Here is a 21,960-nt window from a genome sequence, read left to right on the forward strand (position 1 = left end):
CCGCACTCACTCGCACACGCTCTCTCTCTCTCTCAAATAAATAAATAGATCTTCAAAAAAAAAAAAAACCTAAGGAAATCTGAATAAAGTATGGACTTTACTTAATAAAAATATATCAATATTAGTTCATAAACTGTAACAAATACACTATACAAATGTAAGATATTAATAATAGGAGAAACAGGGTAAGAGAGTATATGAGATCTTTCTGTACAATCTCTTCAATTTTTCTGCAAATCTAAAACTGTTCAAAAAATAAAATCTATTAAGAAAAAAAAAAGCCAAAGCAGAAAGATCATCATAGTAGTTCAGGTGAAAGATGATAAAGATAATGAAGCAGTGGATATAATGAGGACTCAGATTCAGAATATATTTTGAAAGTGCACAGTGCAAAATGTGTTGGTAGATTAGATATGGAATGTGAGGGAAAGAGAATAATCAAGGATGACTCTTGGAATTTTTGCTCAAGTAACTAGGTAGATAATGAATAGTACCTTTATTTAGTATTTGGGGGAAACAAGAGAAGAGGAGGTTGATTCTGAATCATTTGCCACCTCTATTTGTTGCTAATTTCTGATTTATTCTTGTGACTTGGTAGGATCAATAAAGCTTCAAGCTGTATGGTTCCTCACAGGATCTCAGATTACTATAATTTTTTTTTAAATCATAAAGATATTAAAAGCCTACTTTCTAATAGAAAAGTATATAACTGCCTTGAAAGAGATGGTATAAAATGTTTCTTGACCTAACTTTGAAATAAAAATAAGTACTAAATCATTGGTTCCCTGGACACAAATCAATGATTCTGGAAGACATATGATTATAGGAACTACATCAAGCATTTAAAAAGCACAGATTAAAGAGTTTGGAAATCTCTATTTTTAAGTCCTCTAGATGATCCAGATGATCCTACGAACCACTGACCTGGATGGCATTCCTTTAAAGCAAAGAAAACGTCTCCTATTTAAAATAACAAAGCATCTCACATTTCTAATTATTTCAATTTGTTTATATTAGTAGTTTCCAAAGTAACTCTTTGCCCAACAAGGAAGTAAAAAATTTCCCATTGCTTTGTAATAACTTCCACATTCACAAGTTGCTACACATCACCATTAAAAAGTTATCTTTGTGGGAAGCACTGAACTAATCACCAAACAAGTGAAAAATCTGTCAGAAAAGACCCAGTGTCCCCAGGCAAAAAATCATACACTTGCCACTTTCTTGGTGAACTTACTAAAAATGTCTGATTTTACAGCTATTGTCTCTGCTCACATGAATCAAATGATAAAAAAAAAAAACCTTAGATTACCTGAATTACTCAGACTGTGCCAGCAAATCATCTCAAAAGATTCATCACTAAATTGATGTGTCATACGTAATTTAGTAAGTTTACACTCCATTACAGTAAGTTTACACTCCATTACACCCCCAAGTAAAAATAATATGAACGACAAACATTCAATATCAAAAAACCTTCCCACAAAGGGTGAGACCATGAAAAGAAGTTGACTAGAAGATGTGAACTTTCATTAAGTCAGAGTCAAAAGCATTTATGGAGTGCTCACTATGTGCAAAGCACTTGATTTGAAGGAAGAAGTCTTGTTTAAAGTAGCCATAATTCAGCCCATAAAGCCCTTTATAGTTCAAGATCAACAGTTTGAACCTCAATCAGAAGCAAATCGGTAGCTGGTTCATACTGGAGGAGGCAGGTGTAATTTGGTCAGTGCTGCTCGGTTTCTTAAGTTGAATGGGCCTTTGCAGTTTCTGTAAACTCCACTTCTGGGTGGTCTTCCAGAGCAATCTCAAAGAGTACCACAGAGGTACTGCAGTTAACTTATGCTTATGCAGACTATGAGTCATGCAACTGCCATTAACACTATATACTTAAGTGAGTACATAGAAGTAAAATGTGCAAATCTCCAGCAACATAAAGCCAACTTTCCTCAGAGCAGAAAAACTGCCACTAGGATGACCACTGAAAAACAAATCAAGGCACAAATAAACAAGTGTAGTTTATTCTGAGCACAATGCAAGATTAACAGAGATAATATATAAATAGCAGAAGGATTCATGGGTTATACCCAGCTATTCATGATTATTAAATATAGCAATGATATAACAAATCCACATCTGCTTTGACTTGAGTGGACTCTCTTTTGTCTACTTGCTGGTGGTGTGACGCAGTAAGACGTTCGAATGGTAGAAGCAACAGAGAGGCTAACCAGAGCTGCCCTGTGCTGAACTCCTACTCCACAGCAAGCAAGCACACTTTAACACTTGAACACAGGCAGAACAATCTAGATAATCCAAAAAAAGTGAATATTTAACATTCGTCTCACAGATGGACAATTACTAACCTAAAAAAAATTCTTTTACCTATCTCCTAAAAGGAGAGAAATTAATCTTCTGGGTTGTTGGGGTTTTTTGTCTTGTTTTGTTTTTTTCTGTTTAAAGGGAGAGAGAGAGTGCAAGTGGGCCTGGGCGGGGGGGGGGGGGGGGTGGGGGGGATAGGAAGGTTGGCACAGAGGCAGAGGGAGAGAGAATCTTAAGCAGGCTCCACGTCCAGCTTGGAGCCCCACATGGGAACTCAATCTCACGACACTGAGATCATGACCTGAGCCAAAATCAAGAGTTGGATGCTTAACCAAATGGGCCAGGGCACTTGGTGGCTCACTGGGTTAAGCGTCTGCCTTCGGGTCAGGTCATGATCCCAGGATCCTGCTCAGCAGGAGTCTGCTTCTGCCCCTCCCCCTACTTGAGAGCACTCTCTTTCACTCTCTCTCAAATAAATAATCTTAAAAACAAACAAACAGCTGAGCCACCCAGGCACCCCTAATCTTCTGTTCTCAAGTTTACTATACCTAGTCTTTAAATCTCTTTCCCTTATCTCTAATACCTTAAATATATCCTTCTTTATACCTTTCTTCAATTTATCAAAAACATATGATAAAATTTTCCCTTGAGTTTGCTTTCCCTCCAGTAATAAGGGGTTAGCCTCACCATTCCTACCTTAACTATAATGATGTAACTATGAGGACTATGTTTTCTGGGATCACTGAAATTTCAAGTATTTTACATTATCTCCACTTCAGCTCGTGGTTTGAAAACATGAGATGGTACCCTAAAATCTTCACACTCTGACTTTCACTACCAATTTCTACCAAAATTGTTCTCTCACAGTTGCCAAGTCCAATGGCTGGTTCTTATTCTTCTGAGTCTCTGCAGCATTTCCCAGCCTTGCTCATCCCTTCTGTGATTTCTAGACTTTGCTCTACATGGCAGAGTGGCATTTCCTAACATGTGTCATCAGGAACATCAGTTGCACAGAAGGTTCCTAAAGTAAGATTCTGAGGTCAGACATTTCTGAAGATGCTACATAAAACATTCTACTTCCAGAGCTCTACAATGAACATTAGTGAATTGTGTACGCCTTGATTTTTATGATGAAGCAACCATTTGATTTATTTTAACTCCGTGTTTCCCAGAAAGCAAAGCAATCCTGTTTATTTATAGTCCACAGAACCCTCCTTTTTTCATGGAACACATATTAGCATGTCATGCAACTAGTCTTTTGCAGGAGTATTCTTCTTTTTTTTTTTTTTCAGGAGTATTCTGATCAAATATTCACCAGAACATACTGTGGGGCGTATTGATGCACCTGAAATTTTAGGTTAAAACCTGAAATCTATCAGACTTCCAAAGTTGAATTAATCATCTTTTTTCCCAAGTCACATTTAAAACAGCAAATTAATCTTTAGTAACAGTTTTTTTCACCAACCTCACACTCAGACGGTTGAGAAATCTTTAGCTCTTACTGTCTAGGGTTCATCATATGTAGTGTCTATCTATAGTTTTGTTCCCTCCCTTCCGTAGCTGTTGGCATCACCCTAAGGCAAATCTTTCTTAAGGCTCATTGAAACTCATGGTAACCAAGCATAAGAATTAGGGGAAAGCTTTTAAAAACAAAACAAAAAAAAAAACCAAAAAAACAGATTCTGGGCTCCACCATAATCTTGCTAAATCAGAATTTGGAGCAGGGGAGAGGCTTAGAATTTGTGATGCTCATGGACAGCTAGAGTTACAAACTGCTAAAGTAGACCACCAAGGCTCCATGCCTTTTCTCCTCTTGCTTAACTGAGCATTTCAGTTCCCTTCCATCATCTGTTCAAGTGACATGGTTTTGAGATGCCTAACCATCAGTTTGCTCTTCCCTGAATGGGGTCCATTTTGTCTATAAGCCTTTTGAAGTGGGGCTCTTATACTGAACCACAGAGCACTCCAGATAAATAGGCTGGCCAATTTGTGAGAGAGTAGGACTATCGATTATCTATTGCCTCCTGGGTTTATGTTGGACAAGCAAAATCAGTCTCCTCCCTATCCCACCTCCCACAGCAAATCACTACTCACTGGCATCAACACCAGTCTATAATAACCACTAGACAGTGATCACCCAGCAAACAGACAAACACAAACTTGCCAGAAGTTTCAAGCATTATTTACTAACTGATCTGGTCTCTGTTCTAAATAAGTGGCATGCCTTCCCATTCTCTAATGAACTTTAGTTCTGAAAGCTGCCAATCCTTAAAGTGCTTTAGTATCAATGCTTCACATTTACAGTGTTTTTTCCACTTACAAAACATTTCAACACTATGTAATTAATATTTTCAAAAGTTCTCCCAACACAGGTATTATTCTCATCTTGCAAATGAGGAAATTAAGGCTCACAGAGGTTAAGTAGCTTATTTAAAGTCACACACAGTAAGTAAGGAAAGTTGTGACTTTAACCTCACATCTTAATCATAGCTTGCTCTACTTTAAAATCCAAGTATAGTCACTTGGCCATCATCAAAAAATGAGCACCAATTAACACCAGAGTGCGATGGCTACCAGATGGTGGATTACTCAGCAAAAAGAATAATCAGCCAGAATACAGGGAGGTATTATAACATAATATAGGAGCTGAGGAGTAGTGCCTCTGGGGACAGCCAGACCTGAATTTGTGTCCTAGCTCCATTTCTTACTACCAGTGTTACCTTGAGTCAATTGCACACCCTTTATGAGCTTTGATTTTCTACTTAAGTTAGGAAGAACAAAGGAGATAATTTTCTTTAAAGTGCTTAGCGTAATGCGTGGTACGTGGTAAGCCCTCAATCAATGGTTGGTTTTTTTTTTTTTTAATCCCTCATTCAAACATGACGAACAGTTTAAGAAAGCAAGTCTGTTTAAAATATATACAAATCTTCTGAAATTGGTGTCCCATCCTTCACCAGTTACCTCCAGGTGTCTGGGAGTAAGACCATGTGAGGACCTATAGGAAGATAGATGGAAGACAGCCATGAGGAGGGAGAAATCCTGAAATGGTGTTTGAAGCTGTAGGCCAAGAAAAGGTTAGTACATAGAAGGTTTGAGCAATGTTTAAGACCCACGGGCCACCTGTCCTGGGATAGCATCATTATTATTTACAAGAGAAGGAAAAGAAAAAAAGCAGCAGCAACTTAGAAGAGAAGGGCATTGGGTAAAGTATCTACATGGGATGTGAGTAAATTATTACATGGACAGGATGGGTTTGGGCTCTCAAAGATAAATTGGGAATTACATTCTAGTTCATTCTTTCAAATTATCACTGGGAAAAGATAAATTTGGGGGTAGAAAGATGATGTTTTTAAAGTAAGTTTTGAAAATAAATTGGTCAGGGGCGCCTGGCTGCCTCAGTCAGAGGAACGTGGGACTCTTGATCGCAGGGTCATGAGTTCAAGCCCCATGTTGGGTGTGGAGCCTACTTAAAATAAAAAAATTAATAAAAAAATCTTTCTTAAATAAATAAAATAAATTGTTCAATGTTTGTAACACACTGAGTAAAGGTAAAATAGTATTAAATATTTTTTTCTTATTACCCAACAAAATACATGTTCATCTTTAAAACAAATAAAAAGGACAGACAAGAAAAAAAATTACCTATAATCCAACCACCCAGAGATAACTACTGTTAACATTTGGTACATAACCTTCTACACTGCTTTATATTCATATATTGATAGAGATGTGTGGGTTTTTTTAAGATTTTATTTATTCATTTGAGACACAGAGATACAGAGAGAGAGAGAGAGCATGAGCAGGGGGAGAGGCAGAAGCAGGCTCCCTGCTGAGCCAGGAGCCTGATGTGGGGCTCGATCCCAGGACCCTGGGACCATGACCTGAGCCGAAGGCAGATGTTTAACCATCTGAGCCACCCAGGCGCCCCTAGAGATGTGTATTTTACACATATGGAGTCATATGTAATTATTGTTTTATAAACTCTTAAATTTGTTTTAAATTTCTTTCCAGACTAGTAAATATTCTTTTGCAGTATTATTTGAAATGCCATATATATTTTCACTAGGTAGTTCATTTAGCTGAATATTCAAATGAATTTTTGTTATCACAAGAAGAGTGATTAAAGACATTATTGTAGCTTTATCTTAATGCATTAAAATGATTTTAGAATAAATTACTAACAGTGTCTTTGCTAGATTAATGGCATGCAGAATTCTAAGACTTTTAACATAACTTATTCAGTTATTGTCCAGAAAGTTACTACCAATTCACACTCCACCCAGCAGGATTTTAAAGTGCTCATTTCCCAGACCCCAACCAACACTGAATTTGTTGATATTGCAAGTGTTTACTAATTTGGTAGGTATAAAACTATCCCTCCCTTTACTTCATTTTTTTATTCTAAGAGGTGGAAGGTTTTATATCATCTACTTATTTTACAATGTTTGTCTTTCTCAATTGATTTGAATATTAATCTTCTCTCTCTCACATGAGTTGCATATATTTTCTCCCAGTTTGCCAATTTTTTTAAGTGTTTTTGAGCTATAGAACTGTAAAATATTTAGGTAGTCCAACCTAAAATATTTTTTTTCTTTTTGATTCCTGCCTCAGGAATCTTGTTTAGAAAGGCTTACCTCACCCCAATGTTACACACATTTAGCTTTATATTTTCCCCTAGGACTTGTATGGTCTTACTGTTAATATTTTAAATTTTTATTTAACCCAGACTTTATTGGGGGCGTAAGATACTGGGTTATAAAATATTGAGGGTGGGATCTAATTTTTTTTTAAATATATAGCTGGTTGCCCCAACACCATTTATAGTATTTCATTGATTTTATTGTGTACTTTTTATATCTAACACATTAACATCTCTGAAACCTAGATGTGTCTATGATCAATAAATAGCATTACACAATTTATATGGCAGGTTTCTTTCCTTAGTGTTACTTGAAGTAATAATAAATCCTTCAATCAATGGTTTCTTAGATTTTATGAAACACAGTATTTATCTCTGTTCTTATTTCACTCAGAGGTTTTTTTTTTTTTTTAATTAAAGAATGTACTTTAAATTTTTATAAAACCTCTTTGGGCATAATTAAAATGATCGGTTTTCCCTAAGATGTCCTAGGATTGAATTATTCATACATTGCTGAAAAAAACTTTATCTTGCCATGGCATATTGCTCGTTCAATATGTTGCTACATTCCTTTTACTAATATTTTATTTAAAATCCTTACATCTATTTTTATAATTCAGATTGGTCTACAGTTTTTTCCTTGGAATATCTTTATCAGGTCTTGAGGTACTTTACATTTGTCAAATAAGTTGGTAAGCTTTCATCTATTTTCTACGATTGACACAGTTTATAATAGCATAGGAATGATGTTTTTTCCTTTTTCTGTAAAAGTCGAAGCTGGTTTGTGATAACTCTCAATTTCTTCTAGGGTTGCTGGTCAATCCAAGTATTACAACTCTCCTATACTCAAAGTTTGTATCTCATTTGATTCTTAGAAAATTAAACTGAGATTCTTAATTTATTAGAATAGGATTATATACAGTATTCTCTTACATTAATTTTTTTTTCATATCTTTGGTTTTATCCCATCCTCATTCCTAGTGTTTGCAACCTATTTTCTTTTCTTTCTCCCTTTCTTTCTTGATTAGACCTGACAGAAATGGTCAACTTTACTGGTCTTTTCAAAGATGAACCTCTTGGTTTTATTTAACAGTTCTACTTGTTTTTATTTTTTCAAGTTAATTTATCTGAGTGCTTTTAAGATCTTCTCCTTACCTTTGATTTTCAGCAGATTTTCTGTGATGTGCCCAGATGTGGTTTTCTTCATATTCATCCTGTTTCAGATTTATGGCACTTTTGGAATCTGTGACTTGATTTTTGTTTTGTTTTGTTTTGTTTTGTTTTTCTCAGCTTGGGAACATTCTTGGCTATTCTCTCTTCAAATACTGCTTCTCTCCCATTACTTTTTTCTTCCCTTTCTGTGGCTGTAATACGTTCTTCCTAAAACTGTAATTCTTGTATTACCTTCTCGATAACTTTTCATTTTTTTAAGCCCCCTAGCTTCAGTCTGAATATTTTCTACTGACCTGTTTTTCTGTTCACTAATCTTGTTTCTTCTATGTCCAATATGCTGTTAAATCCATCTCTTGTTCATCCTTTCTTCTGATAGGCAGTTAGAGTGTGGAGAGGAAAGGGAAGATTACCTTAATCTAATCAGGGACTGAAGTAACTTGAGTCTGGGTTGCAGCTTTTGATAAATTTAGTCTACCCTTGGTCTGCACCGATACATCAGTGTGCTGAACTGAAGCTCAAGAGAGGGTATTGCTAAAATTTCAGGAACGTAAAAGTCAGTTGCTAAGTACAGGCATTATTAAAAACAAATTATATAAACTTACAATTAAATAAATTATACTAAAAGCAAAGGTAATACTCCAAAACTTGCCACTTCCAAATTTTTTAACTAAATTTAACTGCTATCTGTGTTACTAATATCTGTTGTATGTGTGTTGTAGAAAAACTATATAATAGTGTTACTACACAACTCTTCCCAACTCCACATTCAGTGATGTCACATTTGTAGCATGAAATATGACCCATGGTAGAAGTATTTGCACCACAGAAATCAGCAAACACTACAAATCAGAGCTTGATTTACTGTTTTGCTGGTTGCCGAGATCAGTTGTTCTCAAATGGAGGTGTTTTTGCCCCCAGTGGGTATTTGATAATATCTGGAGAAATTTTTCTTTGTCAGCTTAGTGGGGTTGGGTGGGAGAGGTGGGGAATGGGAGGGACGTGTGCTACTGGCATCTAGTGAGTAGAGATCAGGAATGCTACTAAACATCCTACAATTTATAAGGCAGCCCCCCCACAAAAAAGAATTATCCAGCCCAAATGCCAACAGTGCTGAGGTTGAAAAACCCTGGCCTGCTGGTATCTCTGCTTCTGAATGTCTGGCAAATTCCTGGAGGGAAAACCTAGGCACTTTATCCTCGTTTATTTTATTGTTTTTGTTCTGTTTCTAGCATTTTGAGTTGATGATTTAGTTATTTTTAATCTTTCTTATATTTAATAATAAAAAGGTTTGACTATGGGGGTGCCTGGGTGGCTCAGTCGGTTAAGCGTCTGCTTTGGCTCAGGTCATGATCCTGAGAATCACGGCGCTCTGGGATCCAGCCCCATGTAGGGCTCCCTGCTCAGTGGGGAGTCTGCTTCTCCCTCTCCCTCTCCCCCACCCCTGCCCCGGCTTGTGCTCTCTCTCTCTCTCCCTCTCGCTCTTGCTCTCTTCCTCTCTCAAATAAATAAATGAAATCTTTTAAAAAAATGTTTTGACTATGAACTTCTCTTTTGATACAGCTTTGGGTAGCTGACTCTATTTTTTGTCACTTTTTGCTCTTTTTAATGTTTCCTTATAGAAGTCCCATCTGTAGAGATTTTCATCTGTCCCTTGGTTGGGACAGGTATGCCTTTGCAGTTGCAAGCAATGCTATTGTTGAAATAAGCATCCAGTGGAAGTTCCATAAGCAGTCTACAGAAAACACTTTAGAAAGTGTGGTAGAAGATAATAATTAGAGTCGATAAAACCAGGTGCTTATTTCTACTTCCCCCATTCTAGTATCAACTTGAATCATTTGACTCTGATGTTATTCTTGACTTACTGGAACTAAACCATTTATCTAACAAACAGTTGAGTACCAAGGATATGCAAAATCCTATGGCCCTGCACTGGGTGGAGATGGGGGTTACAAAAATCCCAAGTCATGACCTATTCTCTCAAGAAGTTTATAGACTTGTTAAGGAGAGACTTGTAAGTAACGTATTTAAACTCTCAGTTACTCGTCTAAGTCACATTATTTGGGGAATTTAGAATCTAGACTAAATTTGTTTTTAATTATTCAGCAGAAACTGAAAATATTTTGGATACAGATCACTAGGTCAAACTATATTATAAAACATGTGGTAAGGTTGGAATCAAAAGCAGACTATGCTGACTTAATTCTGAGAACTTCAGATTTGCACGCTGTTTATATTTTACCATGTAAATTTATTTAAAGCTGCACAGTTTTTACAAGCCTTACTTTATATGTGTATCTTTATATCTTGTATAGCATGCTTATGTAATTATCTCATTTGCTACAGTAATGCTATGAGTTAGAAAGGGTTGATGTTATTCTCCCCATTTTACAGATGAGAAAAGTGAGACGGAACATTTAAGGAACTTGCTTATGGTTATCCAGCAAGTCCACACCAGAATCCACAACTCTTTCCACTTGGTACTCTGGATGGCTTCTGTGCTTTTCTTTGATAATGTTATGTGATGGGTTACTTGTCCAGTGAAGACATGAATCTGAATGAAAATTTATGCGGGTCTCATTGAATCAGTGACCACGGTTTTGAAAGAATTACTCATTTACAGGAAGAATAGCTTTATGGCCTGCCTCAGAAGGACTTGCTAAAACTTGCACATTATTTTTCATAAGATGTCCTTAAGGAGTTTCAAAGTCTGTGAACTGTAATAATAAATATTCATTAATATTCTGATTCATATTTATATAAACAAGATAAATTTACATGAAACATAGTTAAAACTCTGCCTATTATTTTCCCCGTTGAATCTAACTATGCATTCTAATTCACTGAGAAGCATCTAAGCCATTTCTGTCTACATTTGGAAAATTAACTAAAGAACGAGGATTGTGATTTAGGTAATCAAAGGCAAGATTGCTCTGCCCCCACTTTTCTGCTCGCAAAACACAGATACATACACACAACTCACTTTCAGCTATCCAGGGATTATGTGTAGGCGTTGCTTCAATTCTTCTTTGTGTCAGAAAATGCAGTTGTAATACCTTTGCATATTGTTAAACTTTGAATCATGCCTTGCTGTCGTTTTCTGGCTTCTCAAATGGAGTTCTTCTTTCCTTTATTTTATGCTATGCTTTTATGCTATTTATGCTTTTCTTTCTTTTTTTTTTTTTCCTGGTGGTTTAATGAGCCAGGCACTAGCCATGTTTTGTTGCTCCCTATCTTTGCCAATAGGTCCAGGAAGTATTCTTCTTTCAATCTAACTGTGGTCTTGCCCTGAGCTTTCAGATGAGATGCAGACAGAAGAGTAACTCCCTCGGTTACAGATACTTTTCCTGTAAATTGCTGCATGTGGCGACAAAAGAGGAAGGGCCAATCGGATGAGGGAAGTCAATTTTATATGCTCTTCAAAATAATATAGGAGTTATTCAGGTATAACACCAGTTTAAGCCACTCCTCAGAAATCTAGTTCCTTTCAGAGTAGTCTCATTGTACTGGAAAGTTCACTTTGTTTAAGGATTTAGAATGAGGTGAAGGGCAATTCAAATCTTCTAAATTCAAGTTAAATGCACTTTGTTAAAGGTTAAGAAACATTTGCTGGAATCGTGAGCAATTTCCAGCTAGAGCTCCATAAAAAAGAAAGCTTGATGTGAAATTCATATTACTCTTCCTGGTAGAATTCCATAGTGAATTCTAAAGTAAAGGGTTGAGAAAATGGGATTTGAATAAAGAATAAGAATGGAAAACTCCCTTCTCCCCCCCTTTTACATCTCCTCCACTCATAACAACAACAACAACATACACACACACACACACACACACACACACACACACAGGTGCATGCAGGGCGGACTGAGAACAAAGTTTCAGAAGGGGAAAAGTTTATGTTGAAAGTCTCCTTTAATGGTAAGTGGAAAAGCATACATGGAGTAGCAGAGTTGAATAAATTGTTTGTGGCATCGAACTGGAATTTCTTCAGTGAAAGGGCTTATGTTCTTAAAGAGTTGAAAAATGGCTTAAGTTTTCTAGTAGCCTAGAATAAAATTGCACAGGAGGCTCCTGTGAAACGCAGCACGTGTGGATAGTTCTGCAGCAGAGCTCCGTTCAAAATGTAGTAACACAGCTGAAGCAGTGACTCATCGCACTAAGATCTGCTGATAACAGACAGACACTCTCTAATAAAGCCTGTACTTTCTCACATTATAAGGAGTTGCTTAGGCTGTTGTGATAGTAGGATATGTTCCCAAAACGCGGTCAGGCCACTTGAATTTAACATTTGTTGAATATCTGCCACATACTAGGCCTTTTCCTGCCTTTAGTTCTTACACCTGTTTGGTTTTATTTTGCCCCTTTTCATAGGCGGCAAGTCTGGGGTCGCACATCTGCACTAATAGTCAGTTGATTTCCACTAGTTGCCTGCTCTGTTTGATGACAACGAAGAGAAAAAGAAATTTCAAGATAGAAGGAAAAGACATTTAAGATAGCTCATGTCATTTGGCCTCAGTCTTCTCAGAAATATACAGAGAGAATTCAGAAAAAGTGGTGAACATTTGGAATACAGTTACTTAAGAAAATGTAATGGGGGGGTCAATAAGCGAAAATAAAATGGCCCTCCAGTTTCAATAACTAGAATCCTGCCCATGAATCCGGCTGCTGTCCTACCTCACAGATGCTGAGCGGCCTGAGGGCTTCCTGGAGGCTGCCACAACTTCCTGTCAGGATTCCAAGGGACTTCCGTAAGATAACCCTTCTGAAGCGGAGTCCTTACTGATGACCTGCCATGATGGGGCTATCTACCTTTGGTTCAGCACCCCCTAGATTGGAATGGTCTTCAATGTTCAACTTAACTACCACAACAAAGAACAGTTTTTTTAAGTGTGTGTGTGTCTGTGCGTGTGTGCGTGTGCGTATGTTCCAGTTATGCTGAGGAAAATAACCAGACCAGAGTGACCAAAATAAAATATTAAATAAATAAATTAAATTAATTAAAATTTTATTTTCCTATAATTCTTTACCTTGCTTCTTGTCTAAAAGTTCAAGTGTTACTATTCTAAATCTATTTGTACACTGGTGTGCGATCTTCTCAAAGTACTTATCCTCTCTGTTTCTTTCATCTGTAAAATGTGTTGTTGTTGTGAAGATTAAAAAACTTAATTTATATAAAGCACTTACAACCATGCCTGGCATATGGTAAGTGCTATGTAAATGTTAACTCTTGTTTTATCATCATCACCATCATCATCATTATCATTCATGGCCCTGTATAAAATGAGCTATTAATTCAGTGAGAGGCCTGATAAGTTAATGCATGCAGAATAAAAACTATCCTATGTGGTTCTTCCAAGTCTTAAACAAAATTATTAAGAGTTGATTACACATGGATAATGTTGAAGTTTATCAGCTAACAAGAAAAAAAAGTTCCCACTGAAGATGTCATCCTTATTCCCTTCTCTTTTCACCTCCACAAATCTATCTTGTGGGCTCCTGAGTGGCTCAGTCGGTTAAGCATTTGCCTTTGGCTCAGGTCATGATCCCAGGGTCCTGGGATTAAGCTCCAAATAGGTCTCCTTGCTCAGCAGGGAGTCTGCTTCTCCCTCTCCCGCTCCCCCTGCTTGTACACACTCTCTCTCTCTCTTTCTGACAAATAAATAAATAAAATCTTAAAAAAAAAAAAGAAATCTATCTTGCGCACTGTTATGGCTTACTTCCCATTTTCATCATGCTACTGACTTACTCAAAATTTCTCCATAATCTATCCCACAAAGTTCAGACATGAATCTAATCAACAAACAAATATTTAGTGATTATTTTTTTGGTTGTTTGTTTGTTTGTTTGTTTGTTTTTTAGAGAGAGAGAGAGAGCACAAGGGCAGAGGGGAGGGGCAGAGGGAGAGGGAGAGAGAATCTTAAGCAGGCTCCATGCTCAGCACAGATCTCACCACCCTGAGATCATGACCTGAGCTGAAATCCAGAGTCGGACACTTAGCCAACCAAGCCACCCGGGTGCCCCACCACATGAAAGCATTTCTAACAGGCACATCAGATAGACACTAGCATTATTTTTCCATATTTTAGAAGTGTTTATTCTGTTCTTATCACTGCAACAAAACTATAAGTACTTTAAGGGAAAATAGTTCATAAATTTATTTTATTTGTTCCACAACACCCGGCAAAGTGTTAGCCAAAGCAAAATATAAGTGGTCAAAAATACATTCTGAATTACATTATTTCGCCAAAGCCTTCTCTCGTTTATCTGATGTGCAATAAATTCATTTTATGAAATTTTGTAAGTTCAAATAACCAGAGGAGAGAACATTCTTACCTCTGTCAGTTAATTTACTAACTGAAACTCAGTAGTACCATATAAGAAATAAACTAGGTTGGTAGAATTTGTGATTGTGAAGAAAATGTGAACCATGGAATAAATTACACATTTGGTTTATAAGCAGTCTGTGAATAAGGTTCTTGTACTTGGTAAGCAGTAAGAAAGCAGTATATCGTTGAAAGGGAATGTATTCAGGGTAGATTACAAGTTTGAAAATGAAATGAGAATAATTGAATGGCCTTTTTTTAAGGAAATATTATGTATATAGACATCAGTCAAGTGAAAGAAGAAGATTATACACATACGTGAATGCACGCACGCACACACACAACACGATGAGTACTGGTAACAGACAGCAGCTGGGAAACCACATTTTCATACTGCTAATGATTAGGCATTTTCAAATTCAGCACTTCTTTCCTACTTCATCTTATTTCTTATCTGTTTCCCTCCCACTATTATTTCTCATATTGTTACTCTATTTTGTCTTTTCTGCCTAATTTTCTTCCCTTATTCCCTTTCGAACAAAAACCCCTCACACTTTCTCACTCACACTCACACACACACCAACTGTTCCCTGCACTTTGTGTTCAAAGTGTGAAACCAACTATCTCAAGAAGGTAGCTCATAGTGATGCCATCCACGCAACTAGTGAGTGGCTTTCAAACTTTTGCTCATAAAACCTAAAAGAATTTTGGGGGGAATATATATATAATAAATATATATAATAATATAATAAAAATATATAAAATATTTATATATATATACACACATATACATACATACATACATACATTCTGGGCTTTTTGTCAATTTATTGCCTCCCCTCTCCTCTAGCCTCGTCTGCTTTGCTAAAACGGAGCTGGGACCTTGAAATATTTTTTTTTTCTTCATCAGCTAACACGGTATTAAACTTTGTCAGCAGAGGGCACAGGAGGAAAACTGGGGAAGAAAAAGGGGTCCCCTTCCTGGTTTCAGCATGCTGACTCAACAGGCTCCTGCAGGGCTCGGAGCTTCTCCAGCAGCTGGCTTCTGCGGCGCCCCAAGCCGCTCTGCCCCTAGGCCCTCGCTCCGTGGGCCGCTTCTCCCGTGCCCGGCTGCCGCAGTGTGAACGTCCCCAGCCCCGGCCTCCGCAGCGCACTCCCTGGTGACAGGCTCCCTCGTGACAGCCTCCTCCAGCACAAGCGGCCTCTCCAGGGCCAGCTACTGCCTGCGGTGCCGGGAATCAGCAGCACCTGGCAGGAAGCGGCTCCCCGGGCCACCCCAGCCCGCCCCCCCCGCCCCTCGGCCACTCCGGGACTTTTGTAGTGGAATGCCTATAGTGAGACACCTCCCTCTAAACAGCTTTCCCCAGCACCGCAGAGGGGAGATTTCCAGCAAATTCCAGAAGGTGCATTTCCAGAAAGTGGCCCAGGCATGGGTCACCGCAGTGACTTCTCTGCTGTTCAGTGAGGTACAGCCCCGCCCTCTCCAGCAAGACCCAGACCTCAGCCCCGGGGAGGGGCACTCAGGGGGCGCTTCGCCCTGGGCTCTACCTCAGCCCTAGGGGTCATGATTGCTTCTTATATTTGCTATTTCTGTATTCTTCAGAATTTCTATTTACTCCCTTCTAGCCAATCCCTCATTACCATAATCGTCTGCTAAGGTTCGTAATTCTTTACATTATACTTTCCTGTTCAAATTGCTGTGTGGTGTCTGTATCCAGATTATGTGCTGACTGATACATACTCCCTTATATATTTTAAAGTAACCGCTAAAATTTCTTATCAAAATTTAAATAATTGAAAAAAAACAAATGAATTTTCTGGTGTTCTGTAAATAGATTACATGCTTAAAATACATTTTTGTCAAAACCTTGGAGCTATACATTTAGGTCATTTAATGAATGGAGAAGTCCACCCTATAACCTCATTTGCAAAAGGAGTCCTCTCTGTCATATCTATCAACCAAATGAAACCGTCAAAAAGAAAAAGACTTTCATTTTTAAAATTTAAATAAATATCTGGATACATATCCTCATGACAACAGGAGACCAGTAGAAAACGGATAGGCAGACAACAGACAACAGATGGAAAGATGGATAAGCAGATAGCAGGCAGGCCGACTGAGTCTTACCAAGATGAAATACTATTTCAATATTTTTTTACCGGTTCAATATTTTTCAATATTTTTTTTGGCCTTGCTTTCCTGGGTTTCCCCTTCAGGAGTAATGCATTCTTGAACTGTCATTTTGCTTGATGCCTTAGAGATTTTATCCCAGGACAATAAATCATAGTAAGATTTGGGATGAGTGAAAAGGTAGGACATCTTCTGTAAACAGGATAATGATAGAGGAGATAGGAAGAAAGAGGTGAGCGACCACAGACTCTCTCAGACACATCAGTGTCAGGGAAGCATACATATGGAAGCTGAGGACCAGAAAATTGATTCCCTCAAAACTGTCCATGCCCTGTGGCCCCTGGAAAGTCTTGGTGGACACCCAAGGTACAGTTTCTCCAGTCTGAAGGCAGCAGCCCTGGACCAATGAACGAATGAAATCTACAATAAAGGCTAAAGCATTTCCACCACTAAAATTGACAAGAAACCAAGGAAGGAAAAGCATACAATTTAAAAATGGGGGGGAAATAGAATAAAAATATTAAACCATATTCCTTAGAAACTTAGAAAATAAAAGCTTTCCCTATAAGAATGCTACAGGAAATTGACATAATATCACCTCAAATATGAAACTCCCTGAATCTCACCAGTACCTATGTTTAAACAAAGGTCTTGCTTTTTAGTATTTGTGACTCAAAATCTCACATGGGTTAAATCCTTCATTTACAGTGGTTCTGTTTCTTATTTAAAACAATAAGTTTTCCTTAGATCCACTACTTTTCTGAATCACATGATGGGGAAAGAGATGGAGAATCTTAAACAAAAGGCAAAGGGGATGTGGCCAATTTTTACCATTTGGGATATTAACAAGTTTAACATGGCTCAGCAACTATCTTAAGTGTTATATCAACTATTATGACACAAGCTAAAGGTGTTGAAATATAAGGACGTGTGTTTTCTGAGAGGAAATGGGTGACAATTTGAAGGGCTGGTTTTTTTTAACATGAAGAATAAATACGTAAGAATTCAGAACAGATTCTCAACCAACACTAATGTGCAATAAGGTTTATGCAAGTTAAGAAAGGTTTTAAACTTCTAAAAAATTTCAAGGAAACTACTGTTTCCCGTGATTTCTGGAAAATCTGTAAATGCTAGTGTTTTAAAAGGAAAACATTTATGGAGAGATATTAAGTATGTTTTACATGCTACATGTATCAGATTCTTATTTGTTCATTTCCCCTTAGAAATTTGTAATTCTGCTTTAAATAAATGACATTTACTCTCAATTAAGGCTTCTGTCTTTTCATTCCCCTAAATATTCCCCATGGGAAGTACAGGGCTTCCAGGATTTTTCTACACCTAGATAAATAAATTTTGGTAAAGATTTTCCTTTCCCGAATAAGATCCATAATCTACACTGTCTGAATTGACTATTTTGGTGAAAAAGTCTATATACTGCTTGTTTTATAGTAAACTATTGGGATCTTTAAAATAAAGATAATTTGCTTACATATGTATAACTATCAGTTATAATACCCATGCTACTTTCAGTACAGGTATTGCACTTCCTTGCAGAAATATGAATAATCAACTTGGTAGATATTATTCAATCCGAAGGATGCACATGAAGAACTTTTACTATGGCCCAATAAATGAATTTAGGGCCATCACTTGATAAACGAAAAATCAATAAATATATTAACATTTCTATGCCCACCAAAATCTCTCTCATAGCTCTTCTGAGCACCATGGTTAATTATGATGAGCAAGTTAACGTCAGGTATTTCAAAGATCCAAATAGTGCAAAGTTAGCCAGTCTACCAAACTGGTAATTTATCACGAAAGTCAATAATTACTTTTGTTTTGTGGAAAGAAAATAGAAATAATAGAAATAAGAAAATTTAGTAGCATAAAGATTCTTTTTTTTAGTAGTATAAAGATTCTAATGTGAATGAGCAATAACTAGTTTGTTGCCATCTGTGATATTTCCATATCCCTGGGTTTTTAACATACTTACTTGAACAACGGAGTTCCACAAACAACACATTTATATATTCCAGGATCTTTGTGATGTGTATATTCTCCTTCAAAGGCACTGATAAACAATAAACAGAGCATTAAAAAAATTAATCAAAGTTAGTATTATTTCTTATAGAATGTATTTGCTTAAAATATATTTTTCTAATAAATATTCCAAGGGCTTTTTGTCCTAAGAGGAGAACAGACCAAACATTTGGAAATCTGATCATTACTAATATATTTCAAATCTATATAATAAAATGTGCGTATAACTACTCCAAACTAGGGCAGGTTAAAAAAAAAAAAAGATCAAGCCACCTAATTATGTAATGCTTAGAAAAAAATTTTTCCTATTAAAAAAAAAACAAAACAAAATCCTTGTAATTCAGATTTGCAGGGGGGAAAAAAAAACCATTACTACATAAGATTTCTGCCTACTCTACAGTGTCCAAGAGTGTATACCCAAAAATGCAGAAGGGTCCAAGACTTCAAGCGGAAGGAGTCTTATTTTTTGGTTTGAAAAGGAATATTGCAGCTTTAAGGGAATATTTTTCTAAGTTAACAATCTTAAAGGCTAGGAGGTCATTCAGCTAATACAAATCAGCTGTGCTAGCCCAACAAAAAGTCTATGTGCTCTGCAGCTTGTTTTTATTATCCTTTCACCCTCTTTATGAGGTCCAATTTTTTTATAAACAGAATTTTTAAGAATGACCTAATCTCTAGTTGTTTGTGTGCATTAAATCATTTTGCTAGTCATGTACACAACAGGACGGGTAGAGGTCCTCCTGGGCTGAGGCTGAAGCCCACCACTGGCTCACTGTGTGGTGAGAGTAGACGTTGTCAGAGATTCAACGTTTGGTAAATTCAGTAAACAGTATATACTGTGACAGGAAGAGAGTGTTGCCTACTAACAAGGCCCCCATGTGTGGTAAAGAACTCTTTCAGTTCATGAATGAAAACAAGAAGTTACATCATTAATAAATTTGGATCAGAGGTAAGTTACAGCCTTATGCCAGCCTCCATGGTATAAATTAAACAACAAAATGGTTGGACCTTGGCAGGTTACCTTTGAGCTGGAATCAGCTGAGAGAGACTTTATTCACTAAAAACGTCTTGGAAGTGAACAAACTCTTTTTTCAGGACTTAGGGCGAACTTCCAAGGACCAAAGCCATGTGAGGGCAGTTATTGAAAATTTTTGACATTCCAACCACAAATGAGCCAATAAATACTTTCTCCACATGTGCTTCAAAAAGAAATTGGAGTGGGGTAGAAAGGAACTAAATTATGCTACCTTCTTTTTGCAGCCAAAACGTCTATACTTACAATGGCCACCTTCAAAATTTCAGTATCCTGGCACAGTGCCATGTCCCTCATGGTTTTGCTTACTGTGATGTCTTCCCCAAAAATGTACCTAAATCGCTATTACTTCCACACATTTTGTAGTAAACTAAAAACAGGCCCTTAATAAAAGCCTTGTGATTTTACATAAGATAGAGTGTTCATTAAATGGGGGAAAGAATAAATAAAACTTAGTCTTAACCTAAACAATACCATTTTCAACCTTTTCAAGGATACTAATTTGTAGATTTTAGCAAATAAGTGTAGAATTCTTTAAATTAAATGGCAAGGGAAAGGATTCAGAGCCGTGGGGGATGGGAGGGGGTGGGAAGGCAAAGAAAACTAGTTCTTAATGACTTTTTCTTACAGCTCATCTTACCTTTCGGTCCCTTTCTCCTGAGTGACATGGTACTGCAGGGGTGTTAGTCGCTTCCTTAGTTCCTGCTGGGAGAAGACCACCTTACAGTTCTTTTTATCCCTACATGACCCTGGAAAGAGAGAGGATATGGGAGAAGGAGTCTTTTTAGTTTGAATCCTAAATACTTGCTTTGGCTGGCCGCCACCACCCAGCTTCTGCAGTCACTTGTCAACCACTAGACCGGTCCCTGATGCACCAAACTTATCTGAACTGCAGCTGACTAGTTCTCTCAGTTTGAAGAGAATCTTTCTCAAGATACAGGAGCTCCCACTGGAGCACTGACAAGGTGCCACAGCCAAAGATGCCAACATGGGATGGGAACAACTCACTGAACATTCCCAAAGATGGTAGCACATCCTCTATGTCTCCTAACACCAGGAAATCCTTTTCTTCAAAGAAATTCAAAAAGCATAACCCTGTTTATAAACATTTACACTGTATGTGTATAAGATGATGGGCATATTATGCTAAATAATAATTCCCCATTCAATAATTTTGCAACTTAGCAGAATAGCTTGAAACCACCATTCCGTTTCTATTCTGGGCCATTTAAATGGCAGCCAATTTTTTTAAACCCTAAAGATGCATTTTTCCATAACTAGGAATTTGTCCTTCTCTGTGATTCTGTCAGCCACTTCACTAGGTTCTGTAGAGTCCTTAAAAACAAATGTCTTTAAAGACTGTATCTTACAATGTTAAACAGGCAGCAAGAAAGGCTTTAATAGACTCCAGAAGAAGGTTTTACACTAATGTAGATTCAATAAGTTCCAAAGAAAAGGTGAGAAAAATAGGGGCAGGGGGAAGACAAAGAGAAGAAGTAAAGGGAATGTGATTTTACTTAGAGACCTACAGTCTTCTTTTTGCAAAGTATATCTAGGAAGACTTCACTGATTAAGTGTATTCAAATGGTGAAATAATTTTAATGTGATTGTAATAACAATGGCAGCTTTTATTTCAACCTATACAGACTGCAGTAAAATGTTCAGACAACACCTGTTCATACGTGGTATTTTATTTTACCTACACAAATGATTGAAAAGAAATATAACTCCGAGACAGGGCAACCCTTACTCACTGCAGTAAAATTGCCTTTTTTTTTTTTTTTTTTTTTGCCATTCATCACAGTGGGAAAGGGGCCTGCAGTTGGCCCTAGGTGCAAAAATCTCTTACCACGTTTTGAAATTACTAAAAGAAAGCTTGCTTCATCCCCTGAATACTAAACTCAACTTCCTCTGAAATGAAAAGAACTCTGATTAAAATAGAAATGCTCCCTATGTCTTTTACTGTTAAGTCACCTGATGTCACAGTATGTGAGGTCACTGAAATGAAACCAGGAAAAAAAATGACTAACCGGTTCCCCTGATTGTGGGATTGAAGAAGCATATCAGCTTCCAGGATCAGGGCCACCAAGATAGAGCGGCTGATTCTCGATGAGAACATAGAGAGTCAGGAAGATAGCTAACCAGAGCCAAACAGAAAGTCGCACCTTGCAGCAGGCCTGTGGGCTGTCAAACAGCGCCTCTCCTGACCTTCCACAGAGCGGACGGGCATATCGCTGATGGTGTGTGGCTCTCTCATCTCAGTGGAACCCATGTTACACTAGGCTTTCTCCAAACACCTACTACTTAC

The 21,960-nt window shown here is 37.4% G+C and overlaps 1 protein-coding gene across 2 annotated transcripts in view; it reads right to left on the bottom strand.

Annotated features, from left to right (window-relative positions):
* MSRB3 (methionine sulfoxide reductase B3) overlaps nt 1-21,960 on the bottom strand; it is a 163,729-nt gene that overhangs the window by 95,633 nt on the left and 46,136 nt on the right. For both annotated transcript variants that reach the window (XM_032420303.1, XM_032420301.1), the window contains exons 3-4: nt 20,293-20,401; nt 18,573-18,650 (exon numbers count right to left, since the gene is read on the bottom strand). In XM_032420303.1, coding sequence (XP_032276194.1) covers nt 18,573-18,650; nt 20,293-20,401 — 187 coding nt within the window. The remainder of the gene's footprint in view (nt 1-18,572; nt 18,651-20,292; nt 20,402-21,960) is intronic.

Source organism: Phoca vitulina, unplaced genomic scaffold (assembly GCF_004348235.1).
Source record: "Phoca vitulina isolate PV1807 unplaced genomic scaffold, GSC_HSeal_1.0 scaffold23, whole genome shotgun sequence".
Lineage (NCBI taxonomy): Eukaryota > Metazoa > Chordata > Mammalia > Carnivora > Phocidae > Phoca > Phoca vitulina.